This window comes from Echiichthys vipera, assembly GCF_963691815.1.
Source record: "Echiichthys vipera genome assembly, chromosome: 7".
Lineage (NCBI taxonomy): Eukaryota > Metazoa > Chordata > Actinopteri > Perciformes > Trachinidae > Echiichthys > Echiichthys vipera.
Genome location: NC_139832.1, coordinates 21,407,678 through 21,428,100, shown reverse-complemented (window position 1 = coordinate 21,428,100; position 20,423 = coordinate 21,407,678). Strand labels below are relative to the sequence as shown.

The 20,423-nt window shown below is 42.8% G+C and overlaps 2 protein-coding genes across 3 annotated transcripts; both read left to right on the top strand.

The window, feature by feature from the left end:
• Positions 1–590: 590 nt before the first annotated feature.
• Positions 591–7,261, top strand: selenoo1 (selenoprotein O1). 2 transcript variants are annotated; one of them, XM_083917458.1, is made up of 9 exons: positions 591–1,220; positions 1,375–1,578; positions 1,682–1,859; positions 2,189–2,319; positions 3,130–3,407; positions 3,584–3,752; positions 4,886–5,071; positions 5,344–5,500; positions 5,714–7,261. In XM_083917458.1, the coding sequence occupies exons 1-9, from the start codon at positions 667–669 to the stop codon at positions 5,930–5,932; spliced, it is 2,076 nt and encodes a 691-aa protein (XP_083773584.1). In that variant the 5' UTR covers positions 591–666; the 3' UTR covers positions 5,933–7,261. The 2 variants fall into 2 exon arrangements, with proteins under 2 accessions (XP_083773584.1, XP_083773585.1); XM_083917459.1 differs by having other exon boundaries at positions 4,886–5,075; positions 5,348–5,500.
• Positions 7,262–7,543: 282 nt separating this feature from the next.
• Positions 7,544–12,183, top strand: mapk12a (mitogen-activated protein kinase 12a). Its single transcript, XM_083917467.1, has 12 exons — positions 7,544–7,936; positions 8,731–8,860; positions 9,014–9,072; positions 9,159–9,270; positions 9,371–9,400; positions 9,601–9,648; positions 9,895–10,009; positions 10,784–10,855; positions 11,038–11,117; positions 11,201–11,279; positions 11,368–11,541; positions 11,681–12,183. Exons 1-12 carry the CDS (start codon positions 7,818–7,820, stop codon positions 11,746–11,748), a joined length of 1,086 nt encoding a protein of 361 aa, XP_083773593.1. The 5' UTR covers positions 7,544–7,817; the 3' UTR covers positions 11,749–12,183.
• The last annotated feature ends 8,240 nt before the right edge of the window (positions 12,184–20,423 follow it).

The following is a 20,423-nucleotide window of genomic DNA, read 5'->3' as shown; positions in this document are numbered from 1 at the left end:
AGCTTGTTTCATTATATTCGATAGATAGATGCTAGATTGTGGAGAATTATGGACTAGGGGAGGGATTAAATTAGTTTATACTTATTCCCACTCCTTTTCGGACTGGTCAAAAAGAAAAAGAAATGTGTAATATTATTTTCTGTATGACCTTTTCTGTTTTTTTACATGTTTGAAATAAATTTAAATCAAAATACTTTAATGCACTTGGTGATGATTAGATTACGTATAGACCTTTTCAAAGACTTAAACGTAAACATTCTAAATGTGTCCTAGTGTATTTCCTGTTGCAGTGTCTTTGAATGACATCAGCTGACAGGAAGTAAACAAGGGCACAGGATGTCGCCTAGAAAAGGAATTCCATGAAAAAGGTCTATATCAGTGTCCATTTTGTTTTATGAAAAGAATGTATGTAGCTGTATATTTTGGACGATTTAATCAAATAATGATTATAACTTTATTATCTCAACCTCGTTAACTTAGTTTGATTTAATGATTTTAGTTTCGTTTTAAATAGTCCCGTCTTCACTGCGTGTTTCCGGACAATTATTGATGTAACACAGTCAGTCTCGCAAACATCCGCTTGGGTTTGCAGGATTATGAAAGCATGACAAGTGAGCACACCGTAACAGCGACAGCGGATATAAACAGACGGATGGCCTTGTTTGGATGGCTTATCTAGGACCTCGGCTGGGACCGTCACGCATCTTTATCCCCGGTGTGTCCGCGCTTAGACTGCTCGGTACGGTCGGAATGGCCGACATGGGTCTGGCGGTGAGTCGTTCCCCGCTGGAGCGGCTCGACTTCGACAACGTCGCCCTCAAGAAACTTCCCCTGGACTCGTCCGAGGAGCCGGGGGTGCGGCAGGTGAAAGGAGCTTGTTTCTCCCGTGTGAAGCCGCAACCGCTGACCAAGCCTCGGTTCGTGGCTGTTTCCCGTGAAGCCCTGGCGCTGCTGGGGCTCGACGGAGAGGAGGTGGTGAACGATCCGCTCGGGCCAGAGTATCTCAGCGGGTCCAAAGTCATGCCTGGATCCGAGCCCGCTGCTCACTGCTACTGCGGCCACCAGTTCGGCCAGTTCGCCGGGCAGCTGGGTGACGGGGCGGCCTGCTATTTGGGGGAGGTGAAGGTGCCGCCCGGCCAAGATCCCGAATTGCTGCGAGAAAACCCGAGCGGCCGATGGGAGATCCAGGTGAAAGGAGCAGGACTGACTCCTTATTCCAGGTACGATTGGTTGTTTTTGTGTCAGTTTTGTTTACGAAATACACCACTTATTGAAATCTGATCACCTAAACGCAGGTGTGGTTAAAGAGTGTCAGATGCTTGTAGTCCAAATGTGACTGTTTGTGATGATCTGTATCTATTCTCAACTCCTTAGACAAGCTGATGGCCGTAAGGTCCTGCGCTCCAGTATAAGAGAGTTCCTGTGCAGCGAGGTGATGTTCTTCCTGGGTGTTCCCACTACCAGAGCAGGCTCGGTAGTGACCTCTGACAGCAGGGTCGTGCGAGACGTGCACTACAGCGGGAACCCTCGCCAGGAGAGATGTTCTGTGGTTGTCCGTATTGCTCCCACCTTCCTCCGGTGAGTGCACACTGTCTCTCTTTCATATATCTTGAATGTCTGGGCTTCTTCTCGAGATGCATACACAAGAGTTGTTTGTCTAAATGGTGCGCTCTCTAAGCAGGTTTGGATCCTTTGAGATCTTCAAGAGGGCTGACGAGCAAACTGGCCGTCAGGGTCCCAGCTATGGACGCGATGAGATCCGGGATCAGATGATGGATTATGTCATTGAGATGTTTTACCCTGAGATCCAGCAGAATCACCCAGATAGGGTGGAGAGGAACGTGGCTTTCTTCAGAGAGGTCAGGGCACATGAGTGACACTATTTCCCACCTGGCAACAAAGACATTTCAGCCAGTGAAATGGCACGTGAGACTAATATCTTGTCCAATGACTGTTTACTTGAATCAATGGTTACCGTTACAGTTTGGAGCCAAGAACATTAGGATCCTCTTATCCTGTTAAGCTGCTGTGGATGGTTCAGTGACTGCATGTGTGGTGTCCCTGTGACCTCTGCTCAAAATGAGATTAAGATGTTAAAAGGGCATTTTACTCTGAACAGAGATTTTTTGGAATTACAGTACAACCCTCTAATGTCAGATCCCTGTCCTCTCCCTCTCCCTGTTTGTAGGTGATGCAGCGCACGGCTCGACTCGTGGCTCAGTGGCAGTGTGTTGGATTCTGCCATGGAGTCCTGAACACAGACAACATGAGCATCCTGGGACTCACGCTGGACTATGGTCCATATGGCTTTATGGACAGGTCAGACATTTGCAAAGTGTTTATTGTCAATTTGGTCTAAGTCAGTGCGTTTACATGCACATCAGTAACCCGAAAATGGCCTTACCCCGGTTTAGGGAATGATCGGATTACTGGAGTTCCCCTCGTATACATCCGGTACAGTGGGTGGCACTCCGCCAACATACAGCTGGACTGAATAAAGCTTTTTTTCTGGTTAACCTTTGTCAAAATCACGAATGGATGACTGTTGGACAAAATTACGACTGAAACGGGTCTTCTTAGTAGTAATGTTACTTGCCGTTTCCAAGTACTCCCTTGGTTTAAAGGTAACGCTCTATTATTTTAGGTTTTTTTCATGGGCTTTTTTTGGCGCCATTGCTTCCTGGTTTATTCTATTTCCGGGTCAAAAGCCACTGCCGCGGAGTAGGGAGTATGCGCAGACAAGAATTCCGATAATAATGCTGTTTGCATGCGCAAATAATCGGGGGTACTGAAGGAGTTCTCTATGTCTGTTAACCGGGGTATAATAACCCTGATTTTACGGTGTTTACATGATGTTTAAGAAACCGAGGTATGCGCTTAACCCGAATATAATCAGGTTTTTAAGCTGCACATAAACGCACTGAGACAGTCGTTCTGTTGGGCCTGTATGGTTATTTCATATTTAGGTCAAAATAACCTTCTTATTTTGTTGCAGCAACTTATTCAACATCACCATACAGGAGTAGTTTGAAATGATAGTGAAACAGTAACCACAATACACCTGTTATGGGTATAAAGTCTCTGTCACCATAATTATAGAAAAAAAAAAGCTTTCCTGATCCCTCTCAGGTTTGATCCAGATTTCATTTGCAACGCCTCCGACAACTCCGGCCGATACTCCTACCAGGCCCAGCCGGCCATCTGCAGGTGGAACCTGGTGAAGCTGGCGGAGGCTCTTGCTCCAGAGCTGCCACCTGACCGGGCTGAGGCCGTAATGGACGAGTACCTGGATCTGTATAACGGCTTCTACCTTGAGAACATGAGGAAGAAGCTTGGCTTATTGAAGAGGGACGAGCCAGAGGACGAGCTCCTGATCACTGAGCTGCTGCAGACTATGCACAACACAGGTGGGATGGGTGTGTGAGAGCATTAAGAATGACCAAGTAATACAGTCTGATCAGAGACTCTATTACGAGGGACTAGGACTTATTCTAGTGAGTAAGTTTGAGGATGCAGTTCATACATACAGTAGGTATTGCATAGTTGTTGTAGCCTTTTGTGTTCCCCTCCTACCCTCCTACAGGTGCTGACTTCACCAACACCTTCCGTAGCTTGAGTCAAATTTCCTGTCCGACAGAGGGGGAAAGTGAGGGAGAAGAGGAGCAGGTCAAGAAAGCTGCAGATCTCCTGCTGGAGCAGTGTGCCTCCTTAGAGGAGCTCAAGGCTGCCAACAAACCCACTATGGATCCACGGTGAGCTAGCCAAACATGCATGCTGTATGTTTAATAAACACACTGTGTTTCACCTGTTTCATACCGTCACAGAAAGGAAAGGTAAATGAAATCCAGTTTAGTTTTTAAGGATGTGGGATAAGCAATAAAACAATTTGTTTGGTCCATGACAAAATGTCCCGAAAAAGAAGAGCTAACTTATTCATGTTGGCAAGAAAATTTATTATAATATGTTTACACCTTTTATTCAACATTTTCATATGATGAACAAAAGAATTATGGTAAGATTGTCCTGATATAATTGAGCACTTTCATGCCCTCGGACATGTTATGTGCTCATGGCACCGTGGTCTTTTAGCACCATCCTTTGGACAAAATTGGGATTGTTTGCCACCTTCATGTAAATGATAATATGTTCAGACTTTCCAAATCTTTGTTTTGTTTGGTGTGATGCACATTGCAGCCTCTGGGTGCCACTAGTGGGCTTGTTTGGTTGTTCTTGTGTGAGAAAAATAATACAGTATGTACTTTAGGTGTCTTAAAGCAACATGAAATAATTTTTTGGTTCAGTTCAGGGCGGCAGAAAAGGCTGCAAAACACAACATTGCCAACACTGACATATCACAATTTAAAGGTATTATGGAGGAAGTGTGGGCAAACGATTGCCTAATTTCACAGTCAGCTGACACAAGCAACATAAGCATTCATTCAGCGTTGTGTTCTTGGTCTAGTATTTACTATCCTTTTAGGTCTGTTTGGGCATCATAAAAAATGTGAACAGGTGCAGCTTTAAGGTCTCCCAAACTTATGCCATCTTGTTTCTGCAACAGTCAATTTGTATTATCAAAGAAACTGTCACAGTTAGGGCTTTGCAATTAAAACGATGCCAGATGAAATACTGTTGTGTACAATAACGTGTGGAAGGCAACTAATTATGTCTGGTAAACATTAGATAAGAGTATGAGAGTAACACATATGTTGTCTGATTTCCCGCCTAACCTAATTTGTGCATATAAGTGAACAGAATGCAGCATAAAGATCATCTTTTTTACGTATCTAATAACACACCTGGATTGCCTGCACTGGCAGCACTGGTCCTCTGCTTTCTCCAACATTTCAATAAAGATTATAACTGCTGTGTTTTCTGTTAACAGTGAGCTGGCGATGCTGCTCTCTATGGCTCAGAGCAACCCAGAGCTGTTCCAGATGATCTCAGAAAGGATGGCAATTGCACGACAGTTAGACAGACTCAGCAAGCTGAAAGACCTGATGGAGACCAGCCAAGAAGAGCTGCAAACCAAACATGCGGAAGAATGGAGCCACTGGATCAGACGCTATAGGCAAGTTTAAGGGCTGGGGGGGTTAATGAGGGGATAGAGGGAGAAAGGCCAGATGTGCAAAGGAAATTATCAGAAAGAAAAACAGCGGGCATGTAAAACAAGAGGGCGAAGGAACTGCATGGACCGGATAAGAGATTTCTGGGTGGATGGTGATGGGTGGAAGTGTGACTGATAAAGTGGGTGGACACAGGAGAAAGAGGAGGAAATGGAGTGTTGAGTCTGACTTTGCTGCGCTATCTGACTCAGTGTTTTTTGTATTATCACTGGCACAGGAAGCGTCTCGCTCTGGAGCTGGAAGGCAACAGCGATGTGCAGGCCGTGCAGGACGAGAGGGTCAGGGTGATGGACAGCACCAACCCTCGCGTGGTGCTCAGGAACTACATCGCCCAGAATGCAATCGAGGCTGCTGAGAACGGAGACTTCTCTGAGGTCAGTCTTGTTTTAGACTGTTGTACACACAAGTTAGCAAAATAATTCAAATGTTTCCATAAAGAGTTTGTACAGCACCTTAAAGTGATTTCAAAATAATGAAACAAAGCTTTGAATGCACTGGAGTCCCACTCCATTTCCTTTTGCTCTCTTCGGCGTAAGGGTTTCACTTTCAGGGTGTCCACCTGCTCTCACTTCCTTTCTTTGCCGCAGGTCCAGCGGGTTCTCAAGGTTCTGGAAAAGCCTTTCTCTTCGCAGCCGGGGCTGGAGCTCCCCGCGTTGGCGGGCAGAGGTGGGGCCACCGAGTGCGGAGAGAGGGACAAAGGAGGGGAGCAACAGCAAGAGGCTGCGGCATTGACCTCCACAGCCAGAAATCCTGTTCCCTACGACAGCAAGCCCCCAGCTTGGGCAAATGAAATCTGCGTCACATGATCTTCATAACTTCCTTTCGCTTTCCTGCCTAAAATGATAAGAGAGTTTATTGGTCTTTTAGTATATGTTTTGTAACTTTTTATGTCTCTTCCACTCACTGTAAAACTCTCTATTACAACGGCAGGCAGCGTCAGGAAGGTAAGCATAAGGTACGACACCCCATAGGATATCTAGCTGATACGCAGGCAGGGAGGGAGTTGAGTTTGGCAGAACACATATTGTTGCTATGTCAGGTGAAAAGCTTTTTACTGTGTCTGAAATGTACCAGGAAATGGCTTTGAAGATGTTATTTTTCTTCCTTTGCTTGGCATCCCTGCTTAAAAGAGGATGTTACAGTGTGCTTTCACATTATAAGTTAAATTCAGAATTTGAGAGATGAGTGGGGTTTTTTTTTAAGGTGGAATTTTTGTGGATGCCCTTGAATGCAAGATTTATTTAGGGAACAAAGCAAGAAAAATGCAGTTTATGCAAGATAAATTGACACACCGCAAAAGCTGAATACATCCAAAGACATATTTTTTTTTTACTTTATGAAGAGGGCCCTCAGCTCTTCCCTGCCTGCTTGGTGTTTGGCTTGCTATAAATGACGATTCAGACAACAAGTCCTACAGTGACCTGTCTGACTCTGACAAACCGTGGGGTGTCACCTCAACATATACCAAATTTTGTGTGTGTATGTGTGTGTGTGTGTGTGTGAGAGAGGGAGAGAAAGTGTGAAAGACATGTTTTTGGGCATGTATTCGGGTGAAGGGGAGTGATTGCACTTGATGCAGTAAGCCGCAGTAGATAAACGCACAATATGTTCTCCTATACTGCACCAGAAGAAATCGCCTTTTGCCTCTTGTCATAGCACATAGCCACAAATGGAACCATTATTTTTTTTTTACCTAACATGTTCGGCAGGTTTCGGAATGAGACCACAGTTGATCTAGAGTCAGTTGCGCAAAGAAAAAAAGAGAACGTTTTTTGTCTGGTTGTGACCATGCAAACCTCTTCAGAGGAAGTTTATTGTAGATAATGCTAAAAATGTGATGCTATCAGGTGTGGTTTTTTACAAACTGCCATTCATGAATTAGTTTTAACTAATTATAAATTTCTTTATTTGAACCAGGGTCATTCTATTGGTTTGCCAATAAATGTGTTTTTGTTGTCAAAATTAGGCCATTAAAGCCGGACCCTACAAATAAAATGACAAGTGGACATGACATGAGATTATGCCCCATAGTTTTATTTTTCCTTAATAATGAATGAATGAAGTATGAAATATATGGCTGCTCTCTCCCTCCACTGTAGCCTTAATATATCCTAATAAACTGAACAGTTATTATGCATTGTCTTCTCTTGATTGTTGTGCCAAATGCATACCTACCATAGCTGCATTTTTATTTCATGAACTGAACTCCACCTCTTAAATTAATCTTTAAACTTCTCTTTGTGGTCATGACAGAGTCTAGTTTTTCTCTAACTACGTAGTTGTGTCTACGACCCAGGACGTCAGCAACACTCATGTCCCAGCAAGACTCAAACATTCTTCTCGTGCTCACTGCACTGAGGAACACAGCCTACAGTGAATGCTGCCGTTTTAAGGCCAGCTCAGCGCGTGTTGGCGCACTTATCAACGCATTTCAAAGTCAAAGTGTCAACCCGGCTCTCGTATTACTCACATTCCAGTCTTCTTTTCACCTTTAATTGTAAGCCTCCCGCAGGACTCGGGAGTGGCTTTTAGTGACCTCAGGGTGCGCCCTGAGCGGCTGACATGCAGAGCTGCGCAATGAGCGCATAGGTAGGATCTGGAACAATGGGTGTGTAGCGACGAAAGAGACATAACAACTGAAGAAGAACCTCTCCTTTACTTTTTTTTATTTTTATTTTTTTAATAAATAGAATGTCTAAGCGAGTCAGGCCGGGCTATTGCCGCCAAGAAGTGAACAAAACCTCATGGGAAGTACCGGAGAGGTACCGGGAGCTGAAGCAGGTGGGGACCGGGGCATACGGGACGGTGTGGTAAGTAAATTCTGCGTAACTGAGTGGAGCTCAAACACTCATCCTATTGCTGGTTTATGCGGGGAGCACGGTAACAAAGAACGCGACGGAACAGATGGTGCCGTGCAGGCAGCCGCACTGTGCCACAGCCAAACAAAAGAAAAGTATCTGCGCTGCCTCCGCTCAACACATGCTGCTTCACTTCCGTATATGATGGAGACACTTGGCACCGATACCTTCGTTTACCACCGTCCTCCTGTTATCTTTAACATAACTCTTTTGGTTATTGAATTATGGAAAAAAGGCATCGGTGGTTCAGGGCGAAAGATGTGCGCTCACCCAGGTTTACCAGGACACAACAATGAAAAGCTGCTTTTCTTGCACCTTTGTGCGTCTCGCAGCATGCGTCCCCTTTGTTACCAATGATTAACTCTGTGGGCGGGCACTAAACTGCCTGCACTCATTCAATGCAACTTAATAACACATGAACAACCCTGGCAAATTGTGGTCGGATACAAGCTGGAGATGGAGCCGCCTGCTACAACCAGAGAGTGTGTGTGTGTGTGTGTGAGTGTGTGTGTGTGTGTGTGTGTGTGTGTGTGTGTGTGGGCAGGCACAGGTTTGGGCTTAATGAACATTCCTGATCAGAAGATAAGACAGCTAGATATTCAGTTACATATTCATATCAGAGGACAGGGGGAGCTCCTCTTTATCACAGCAATGTTTTCATTTCCTCATACTGTCCATGTAACAGATCAGTCGATATTCGTTTGGGTGAGGTTTTCTCACACCCTTTGATACATTTTCGCCCTCAGCTCAGCAGTGGACTCCAGAACAGGAACCAAAGTGGCAATCAAGAAGCTGTACAGACCTTTCCAGTCGGAGCTCTTCGCCAAGCGGGCCTACAGGGAGCTGAGGCTTCTCAAACACATGAAACATGAAAATGTGAGAGTGAGAGTCAGCATAATCAGTACATACGTTTGTTAATGGGTCCAGGCTGGACTATTTCTTTTTTACAGCAGTGAGTGCAGCAGTTCTTTGTTTAAAAAAAAAAAGGAACCAAAAGTATAATGTATTGTTTATTTCTGTCTGGCGCAGGTGATTGGCCTATTTGATGTGTTTACTGCGGACCTCTCTCTGGACAGATTCCATGACTTGTAAGCTTTTCAAATCAATCAAAAATCATTTCAAAGTTTGCATCGCGTTGGGAAGTATCCCATTCATGTGTCCTTTCTTCCTCAAGTTATCTGGTGATGCCTTTCATGGGGACAGATCTGGGGAAGCTGATGAAGCTGCAAAGGCTGTCTGAGGAGAAAATTCAGTATCTAGTTTATCAGATGCTCAAAGGGCTTAAGGTGGAGAGCCTTGCTTTGATTGCACATTGTGGATAATTTATTACTTTACTACCCGAGCTTGTCCAGTTGATTAAATCCCTGTTATATTCTTTTATTACAGTATATTCATTCTGCTGGTATAATTCACAGGGTAAGTTGTCTTTTGTGTATATATTTCCACCATGTGTGAGATAAAGATTGCGTTTGCACATTATCTTACCTGATTTTAAAGGGAGTTGATGTTTCCTCCACAAACTTTTACCCTGCCCATTTTATTACACTAGTATGACTTGAGTTCTAACCCTTTGCTACAGACTCGCAGTCATAGTCCTTTCTCATAATGTGTTGCAGGACCTCAAACCAGGAAATCTTGCCATCAACCAAGACTGTGAGCTCAAGGTACAGTTTTACACCCTGATGACCTAAACCCAACTTATCATGTACTTTTATTTAAATATATTTAATTCATGGAGTTAATTCTTGGAGTTTAAAATGGACAATCTCGACCTTTTAAAAATCATCAGTGCATTGCCCAGAATGTCATTGCCACATCTACATTTTTAAAAAGGTCCCTAAAGTCTTAAAACCTTGTGAGTGAGATGTAAATGTTGCTGTGGCTCACTCGACCGTGTTTCATTTCGTCAGATCTTGGACTTTGGTTTGGCGCGGCAGGCAGACAGCGAGATGACGGGCTATGTGGTGACTCGCTGGTACAGAGCCCCAGAGGTCATCTTGAGCTGGATGCACTACACTCAGACGGGTAATGAAGACCTAATTAAAGGAAAAACCCACTCTCACACTATCATCTTTGACCAATGTGTCATGTTCAGTGCTCCCCATTTATGCTGGATCCTCATGTTATGATGTAGCGTGAATTAGTTATTGTAAGTGTTCTTACTTGCCCTCTGCTCAGGGCTTCTGCTTCAGTGATTTACCACATTTCCCAGAATGACCTAGACATTCTTCAGTGAACAGGCAGAGTCTCGTTAATTTGTTCCTTTTTCTAAAGAGTTCCTGCATGTGTCTTGCAATGCAGTTTGGTCTATTGTGGCTATAGTTAGTTGAGAATAGAACGGACATTCGAAATTTGTCATTTTACTAATAGTGCAAAAGAAAATGGCACTCTGCACTTTGCACTACCCATAGAGATAGAACGAGTTGCCCTGCAACGGTCACAGTTCTTTGCAATGGCAAGGTGCATGTAAAAATGGCCACCAAATTTGTTATTGATTTGAATAGGGATATCAGTTCTACTATCATTCTATTTCTGTGGTTAAGACATTAGTATTATAATGTTTTGTGTCCAAGTGGGAGGATCTGGTGTAAAAAAAAACATCTTTTTTCATTTACGTCAGATGGTAATAACACATTTTATCCACTAGGTGGTGATCTCTTAACACCTTACCTTGTATAGCAAGTGCTTTGTTAGATTAATGCATGCCCCTTTTGCTGCTTTCAGTGGCCCACGATGTCATGTAATTGTAAATTCCTTAGGATGGTTACTGAAATGTGATGTTTACCGCTTCTCCCTCAGTGGACATTTGGTCAGTGGGCTGCATCATGGCTGAGATGCTGCAAGGAAAACCTCTTTTTAAAGGCAGCGACCGTATCCTTTTACCTCACTGACACTTCTCCTCTGACATGTTACATTGAGCTAAAAGAAATATGATGTTGTTGTTGTGGTTTTTTTTGCAGAATCAATGTAAAACTTCATCATTTAAAATATTTGGAAGAATTATCCTGTGTGTGGGACTTAATCGCGTTTGACCCTTGACTCCCATTCCTCAGACCTAGATCAGCTGACTGAGATCATGAAACTCACAGGAACACCAACTCAGGAATTTATATCAAAACTAGAATCTGAGGACGTGAGTTCAGAACAGGAACTTAACGACACACCCATGCGCTCAAATGTTTATGCTCTATTAAATGCATTTATTTCTTCTCTTAGGCCAAAGGTTACATCAAAAGCCTTCCAAAAGTGGAAAAGAAAGATCTTCAGAAGGTGTTTTCCACAACTAATCCACAAGGTATGATGAGCCCGACCTTTTCATTTGATCCAATTTCAGTTTGACAGTCAAACTGTGAATTGACTTCCTATTTCCACTCTTTCCTCAGCTGTGTCTGTGCTCGATCACATGTTATTGCTGGATCCAGAGAGCAGGGTAACCGCTGCAGAGGCTCTCATGCTGCCTTACTTCACTGAGTTCAGAGAACCAGAGGAGGAGACGGAAGCACAGCCGTACGACCACTCGCTAGACAACACAGACCAGTCCCTGGACCAGTGGAAGCGTAAGGATGAAGGGGAGGAGGGGCTGTTAATCTGCTTGTCGTGCAAGGAAGCAAAAACAGTGGAGGGTGAAGGGGAAATGAGCAAGAAGATATGAGCTGTTATGTTTGAATGATCAGTGTGTTGTGTTTCTTACTTTAGGTCACACCTTCACAGAGATCTTGACCTTCAAACCAGTTGTGCCAGAGTCCAAGGAAACATCACTGTAACACACGCGGCTGTGCAGCATGGGACCAAAAATGGGACCTTTTTTGAGACAAAATGTTTTTATTTGATTTCAACTGGGAAAACTCTTTGATCACAAGGCTTATTGAATGCCTGTAGATCCAGTTCACAATTCTCTAATAAGTGAAAACTGCCTTGTTTTGGATTTGTCTTTCAACATCATGTTGGTCTGCATTAAGTAACGTAGTAATCAAGGAATAAGGGTCGTATTACTCAAGCTTCTCAGTTCAATTTCAGTTTCACTTTAGTGGTACATTGTAGGAGTTATTTTTAGCTGCTGATCAGCTCGTTGTACAAATCCCATCCCAGCAGGTTTTTTTTAAACACAGAAAGTAGCACAAAACACATTGCCTGTGTCCCATGTTGATTTTTTAATCACTACTTGTACTTTTTTATCATTAAAGAAGTTGAAAACTGTGCATGATGTTTATTAGTTTTTTCCTATAGTCATACCGATTTAGTGTTAAACAATGGATTATGGCTCATTATAACATTCTTCAATAAAGCTGGATGATTTCCAAGAGATGCAGCAGAGGCTGAGATATCCTGATAGCTTCTATTACGGGTCAAGCAGTCATAAAATAGCCTCTTTTGACAAAAAGTTTGAAATGCAGAATTTACAACTTGTAGTTTCCGAGTCCAAACTGTGATAAGCCATACCATGATGAATAAAATTACATTTATGTGTACAATTGGCAGGATTCCCCTTTAAATTACATGATTGCATGTCTCATATATATAATTTGGTGTGCAGGCATTAGAGCAGATTGAGGCATTTCACTCTTGTGTTTCTAATGGAAACTAACACTAGATGGCAGCATGTAAACAATCCATGACCAGGCTTTTGTAGCCCTTGAGATAACAATGTTGATCGGCCCACCATTTCAGACTGAAGTATCTTGACAAATGATGGATGGGTTTCCATGAGACGTGCTCCAGATAATAGGAGGCTCCAGATGATGAATTGGTGATCCTCTGACTTTTCATATTGCGCCACCAGCACATAAACATTTTTGATTATCCAGTGAAATATTTTGAAATCTAGTTGTCTGTATTTTCACAAAACATTGCAGAGAGACATCTAAGTAATGAGTCCTACAACTCCCCCAGACTTTTCCTCAAATGCCATCATCAGGTCATGTATTTTGGTTTATGAGTAAATACCTTCAAAACTGACTTTGACATTTCCATCAACTGTCGGCTATTTTGTATCTAATGCTGATTAGCATATGTTAGCATGTTAACATGCTAAATGTAGATGGGAGTGTACCTATGTTCCCCAGGTCCCATGTTCCCTGGGTCCTATGTTCCCCGCTTTGTATGTGGCCGGGGAACGGCCCCTTTCTTAAGAAAAGGGTCAGATGTTTCCCAATTTTCACAGAAAGGGTCCTATGTTCCCCAGTCTGTTATTTTTTCCACAATCAGTGCTGAATTCCAAGACAAATATAGGCCTATGTAGACCCTAACACTACCCCCTAACCCTAACAAAATGCTAATTTTAATCAGCGGAGGCGGAGGCTTATGTGACGGGGAACATCGGACCCTTTTGTGGAACATAGGGATGACCCCACTTAGATGGTGAATATGGTCAATATTACATTTAAAACATCAGCATGTCATTGTTAGCATGCTGACATTAGCATTTAGCCCAAAGAACCCAGTGCCTAAGCCAAGTCCTATTATTCTCTTTTTGAAGATTAAACCCATCATAGCAGTTGTTACAGTGATTTATTGTATTGCAGTTAACGCTGACAACCTTATTTTTGTATTTAATATGATTGATGACTTCAAGTATCAAACGTTTACACATTCTTGGAGAATGCTTGTTTGCATTTAGGTTCAGCCCATTCCTCCACATATGCCCTCTCCGATGGTTGGTGTTGAATTTAACAAGCTTGTCCTGAGTGACCTCCGGATCCTTGACTCCCAAAGACAAGCTTCCTTCCCAGGCCCGAGCTCCTCCAAACCAAACCCTGGGTGCATGTTGTGTCCTCCTCATGATACACACAGTGGATAGTTCACTGAGAAGTCAGAGAGTTCTGTTCCTGCTGCAGACAGGAAAACAGAGGGGAAAGCACATTTTTTACCCCCACAACCCCTCCTCTCCAACAACACACAACCCTCCGTCTTGTTTGTTGACCCTGCAGTTTATTTTCAGAGCGTTGGATTCAAGCAGCATATTTTCTACACACACACATGGAGTTCACGTGTGCACACGTACTTATATGCCTGGCACGCACAGTTGGATACACAGCCATCCATATACTTTTAGACTGACATTAACTCAAGAGGGAGTACATGCGGAATGGAAAACCAGTGATGGCAAACACTGATCTGACCTGGGTCACTCGTCTTTCTCAAAGTGGAATGTCAGTTATAACTGTGTTTATTCTATGTGTCTGGGGGAGGCACATCACAGCGGATCTCGCCATGGTGAGAGGATCAACACTGTCTCTGCTGAGATTCTTCATCCCGCATAGATAATTTTAGTAACTTTTTAACTTTTTCTTTAGCAGTGATGAGCTTGGAAACTTTTCAGTTTGTCTCTTTTGTCACACAGTGGGAACTCTGACAGCGAATGATTCGATAAATAAGAGCTAACACTGCCACTTTATTTCCAGCTCATCAGTTTTAATTGAAATGAACCACACTGACAGGGCGTCATCAGTGAATGTTTATCCTCCAAATATTTTGGGTTGTCATGTCCTTGCTGGAGATCAAATAAACAGATCTTAGTTTTTAGCAGAGATAAATTGATTGGAGTTTTACCAGAGGGTGAAATAAAAATCTGTCAACGCACAGAATGCCCTTGTCTATGTCTGTTGGTGGGCTTTACTCAGATTTATACTTTTTACGTTGCAGGGAGCTTGTGTACATGATGTTCACCATGTGACTGTTTTCTTGGTTCCAGATGTTTGGAAAAGTGCTGCTGCTGCTGCGACAGAGGTCTGCCTTTCCTCATACATGGCTACATTGTTAGAGATGTTACACAGAATGTATTCATAATCATAATTTCGAGTTGACAGCTGTTCAAGAAGTTCATTTAAAAAAAAACATATTTCAAATTTAATAGATGCTTAATCTGGCAAAAAATGCTTAATCATTTCCCAAGCTTGCCATGTTTCTGTGTTTTCTATTTGTTTGCTTTGATGAATGAATACTTGCGTTTATGGCTTCCCAGCTTCAATATTAATTTGTTTGTGTATCCGGCCCCGGTGTTTGTTTTTGTGTATGCAGGCGGACGGGAGTATGTGTGTGGAGGTCAAGCAGTCCCAATAAAAGTGAGTCACGTGGCCCGGCATGCTGTAGCTGAGGGCTTTCTTTCTTAATTTCTGTCTAACTTGCCCGCTCTTTTTTCTGTCTGTCTTTACACGTGTTTAAGCCTCTATCTCTTTCCTGATCTTTGTGAGATGTATACAGAAGAACACGTGCCTGTGTGATGCTTCAGGAGCAGAACGGGACCTGCCGGGCAATCTTATAGAGGAAATTCCACAGGCTCACATGGATCTAGTGGCTCTTCAATTCTCTGAGCTCCGAGGGGGTAAGAAAAGGAAATACATTTGGGAAGTTTAGGAAGTAATGATAAGACAGGGGAAGACGAGAGGATTGGAACACAGGGAAGAGCAAGCAGTGGAGGACAGGGAAGAAAAGATGGGTGGATAAAAGCAAAGGAAGGGGAGAAATACAGAAAGACATGCAGAGGGCCCGGGGGAGAGCCTATCGCAGCCAGAATGGGCAGTTTAGTTTACATTAGCTCATTCATTTGCCATCCACCCCCCTGTTTGAAGACTTCTGCAGTGCAAAGACTGCATGCCGCAGATTGTGATCCCTCTCCCAGGACAACTTTCTGTCCATCTGTGATGTGTTGAAGTATGGGATTGTGGTGTGACACATTCAGAGAGGCACTGAAGAGCACTCAAACCCCTCTGACCCAAAGGAGCGATGGCAGCCAGCTGCTGAACCAAGACAAATGACTGTAGTTTGTTTTTATAGCTGAAGACTACAAGGGGTTACATACTTATGAAGAGTTCAAGTATATCCAACCAGCACATTAGGAAATTGTCTTTCTTTTATATTTCTAAAAGCTGATTTCCAGTATGCGGGGGCAAGTATTTAAAACAATGGCTTCCTGAAAGGTGGGGCAGACACATTCAAAAATCTACAAAGTTACAGTGGGAAGCACAATGAAGTCAGGGGGTCTTCAACCAAAAAAAACCCCACACATGCTTATTTGAACCCAAATATTCACCTTTTCCTTAACCTAACCACATAGTTTTGTTTCAACTCACCACAGCAAATAGCAACCGCTTCACAATGCGCGCCTGTCGCTGGCACAAAAACACATGGAAACAAAAATAATAATAAGGTTTCTATGGAAAGATAATTGAGAATGCATTTTAGTTGTATGGGAACATACTTTTCAGGAGACAGGGTTGCGAAAAACCCCAATGTAAATTAAAGTATAAGTTGTGCACATACCCTACCTAAAAATCATGTTTAGTTCCCCAAATAGAGACTTGATACTTTATAATAGCTTTGTCCATCAGCACTATATATAGATTAAATGAAAACATGCATGTGGGGTGGAAGTACATTTTCTTAGTCCTGAGACATGCCTGCAAGTCCACAAACCACAATGTTGCTCATAATGCATATAATTGTGAACTTACATGATAACAATTGAAGGCAAATCAGATGAGCATGGCAGTATTTTTGATCGACCCCCCTCTTCTCTCATCTTGATTTCAACAGACAGCCAGGACACTGTTTAGATATTTTATTGAGTAAATAAAACAGAGGATGTAACAGCAGGAGGGCAAAAATAAGACATTGTGCCAAAAGTGCACTATATAAGGCTGTGAATGCTCCACCTAAAATCTATCCTCTGAGTTTCAAACGTTCACTCCCTGTGGCTGTTAAATGTTTTCCTCTCAAAACAGCAGCGTGGGCTTATTCTGTTAAAAGGATTCTAACAGTGACATGAGCTCTCGTAGTGGGGGGGAAAGTATCAGGACACCCACAGGAATTTCTCAAACATGTTCTATAATCCACATCTCTGCTGTCCGTCAGCACAATTCATTTCTTCTTTTTCTTTAAAGTCGATCTTATCGTAAGGAAAACCAGAAGCCAACGTTCGTACGTGTCCTTATGATTCCCTGCAGGTGAGCTCACTGTAAGCCGACTTACATAACAGTCTGTGCAGACTCAACCTCAGATGATAAATCCTGATAGATTTTATGGTCAAGTGGACACAAGACCTCAGCGGTGACCTCAGCAGTGACTTCATTGGCGGTCACAGGCTCCCTAATGTTATCCTTCACTTCAGGCGATAAACTAGGCAAGACAAGGGGTCCAGCTGAATCATGGGTAGGACCTGACTCTAAGGTGAGAGGTCACAGTATATCACAGAGCCTGTGTTTCCCTTTTTGTATCGAGGAGAGCTGCCTCTGTGACTGGGCCAAGGTTAGAGGGAACCTGAAATGCCATCCAGAGGGAGCAGGAAGCGAACAGAAGCCAGATTAGAAAAACAAACAGGCGGTTGCTTTAAAGTTCCCACCTCGTAACCTTATATAAGTGAGTGTTACAATATAACACCTAACATTTTTCACCTACTGATCTACAAGCTGAGTAAATACCAGATTGATTCTATTGTGTCGCCCCTTCTAATGAAATTATAAATTGTCTTCATCCGCTCTCTTGTATGAACGAAGTGAAACACAGGCTCAAAAATAAACAGGCATTATCGCACAATGGTGGGTGAAAATGTACCCAGAAGTCAAAGCCCTTAAAGTCGGTTATATAAGCCTTCAAAATCTTCTAAGTCTCCCCAGCTTGATGTGTTTAGGGCCGATGATTGCTTTCAGTTGTAAAGCCTTACTGGGAGAGCGGGGCGAAACAGAAACCGTCACATTTTTTCCTTACTAAAAACCCATCCTTGCTGAATTAAGGAAAGACGCAAATGCATCAGCGGTATGGCAGAGAACAGAATAGAGCCTTTTTTTCCGGGGGGTTGATGGTGGTGGTGAGGAATCTCAGCATCTGTGTTGGGGATAGTTTCTGTTTTATAGCTGTTTTCTCAGAGATGCCAGTGAGTGCTGTGGTGAGAGCACAGGGACTGGGCTCCAGTCCCAGTCTCTCTACCTCATGTCTGTCCACGTGGGAAGTTGGGTAAGATACCAAACCAGACATAGTTCCTAACCTAGTCACCGCAACTTAATAAAAAAGACAGTAGGAGTCTGTTTTCTTTGAGTTATTGTTTTTGTTACGGCAGTACACGTTTATAACTCTGCTCTCGTTCATGAGTCCTGCTCTCAGGATGCTGATAGGGTTTCTGTATAAATATCCACAGTAGAAGTCATGTTCTTCTTCTAGTATGGAGGATATTATTACACCTTAATATATAGAAAAATTCTTAGTTTGCTCCCATATGTTTCCTTACCGTGCATAAAAGTGCCAGACTATAGTCTTTGCATTCTCAGGAGCTGCTTTTGTCCCAAAATGCCTTTTATGGTAACAGGAAAAGGGGCATTTGTGTATTCTGCACCCTCTGCATGTGATATGTTGCAGATTGACTTGAAACTAAGGGAATTAATTTCTTGCTAAATGCTTTGTAAAAGGAGGGTGGCAGTTTCATTGATACGTCGATGTTTTTAAAGTGACCGGGTTATGTAACTGACTCTTTTTTCTCTTGAAATGTGAAAGAGAAAATGAATTTCCTTTGCTTGATTTTTGGTGTTTCTTTTTGTAACTGACTGTAACTGTATCTCTGTATTTGTGCTTCTGTCCTTCTAGGCCTGGTCTCCCTTGGAAAAGAGATTCTCTCAGCGGTACTCTGCTGCTTAAATAAAAGTTAAATTAACATTTAACTGATGCAATTGCTTTGTAAGTAAACTCTACTAACACGAGGAAACAATGTGTTAAAAGAGATTCATAAAAAAAAAATCCCCTGTAATTATGGCAAATACTAGCTTTTCCTCTCAAGTGTTGGTGGGTCTGTTGATGGGCTGATGTATTTTTTTTTTTGGCTGGACAGAGCCATGTTTCACAAGAAGGTCTGCGTGGTGGGTGATGCTCTCCCGTGGAGAAAAAAAAGCAGACAGATGAGAGAGGAAGGTGTGTGTGGCAGATGTGCAGGGTTATAAACTGACAGGATGTTTATCAGGAATGGTGTGGGGTGACCCCAGTCCCCTGTAGGCACTCCATAGCACACCAGTGATGATGTGGTTTACAGACACTACACTCTGGTGGCCTCCCTGCTGCATGTGACTAAATCTCGAATTAACCTAATATAAATCTTGCTGATGGATGCTTTTAGTATTTCAAATCCTATTTTCCCGAAATCATTTGATTTTAACAGAATAGTTAGTTAGCATTGTTGCCAATAGTTAGTTAGTGTGAGAACATTGATTATGTTCTCTCATGTCTATATGTTAAATATTAAGCTACCGCTGGCAGGTGGTTAGCTTAGCTGGAAACAGCTCGCCTGACTCTGTCTGAAGGTCTACATATCCTTACTGTCAGTTAGTCTAAAACTTATTATATATAACATATAAGCATCATAACATATAAGTATAATAATGACAAATTGTGGTTTTATGAGGTAATTTTCTGGACTAATGGCCGGGTGCAGTGACTAGCCTCTGCTGGTTATCTGGCAACCTAACAGGGATAGCATAGAAATAGTAGTAAAGCACTACAGTTTTCACAAAGCCATGGATTGAACTAAAACTTATTTAATATCTGAGCTTTTAAGGTGCTGGTAAGTGGAATTTTTTTCTCCCTTTTTTTAGAGCCAGGGTAGCTGTTTCCCATGGTTTCTAATGCAGGGGCATCTCAAGGGGGTGGCCAAGCATGGGCCAAACAAATCAGGCCACCCCAGTAAGAGACCCGCAGGAGCACCTTTAAGAGGCTGTAGCAGACTCTGGCTTAAGGCGAGAGTGACTATATCCTTTGGTATCAACCGTGATGATGTTGGTCCCAAAAGTAGCCATTTCATTCCATTGTTGTGAGACCATTTTTTAAACTTCCCTGTAGGCTATAAAATGATCTGTTGTGACTTCTAGGATAATCACAGCCTCGTGAAACTTTACAACCACAAACTAGAGACCCAGGGCATTCAACAAACATCTTAACTCTAGCTTTACAACTGAGCCCAGTACAGCCTCTGAAAAACAAATAGTCAGCGGCTGTCAGAACATTAAGAGGTTAATGTTCCTCAGGCATGTATGTGTGTGCTCCACACATACATTCTGCCACCCCTGCACAAGTCAGCGCTGAACTTTGCCAACCACAGTCAAAAAGTCTGGATATGCCACTGCAAGCATGCAGCTTATATGGCACTGCATCTCGTTTTTTCCACTGGAAGAGCAACTTACCTAACTCTGGGCAAAAAAGCAAATAAGCATATTTCCCACTATGTTGAACTATCCTTTTAAGTTACAGGAAATAATTTTGAGTTGAATGAACATTATCTGTCTTTTGTCATGTATATTCAGGGGATTAACTGATGGAAAGAAGTGATCATGGCCCACATGCTACTGTTTCCTGGCCCAATCTATAGAGGTACAAATGGTCCTTAACAGACGCGTGCGTGAATACACATCTGAAGCCAAGGGATTTCTCCTTTGCATTTCAATTGTTTGATGGGAAGACAGGACTT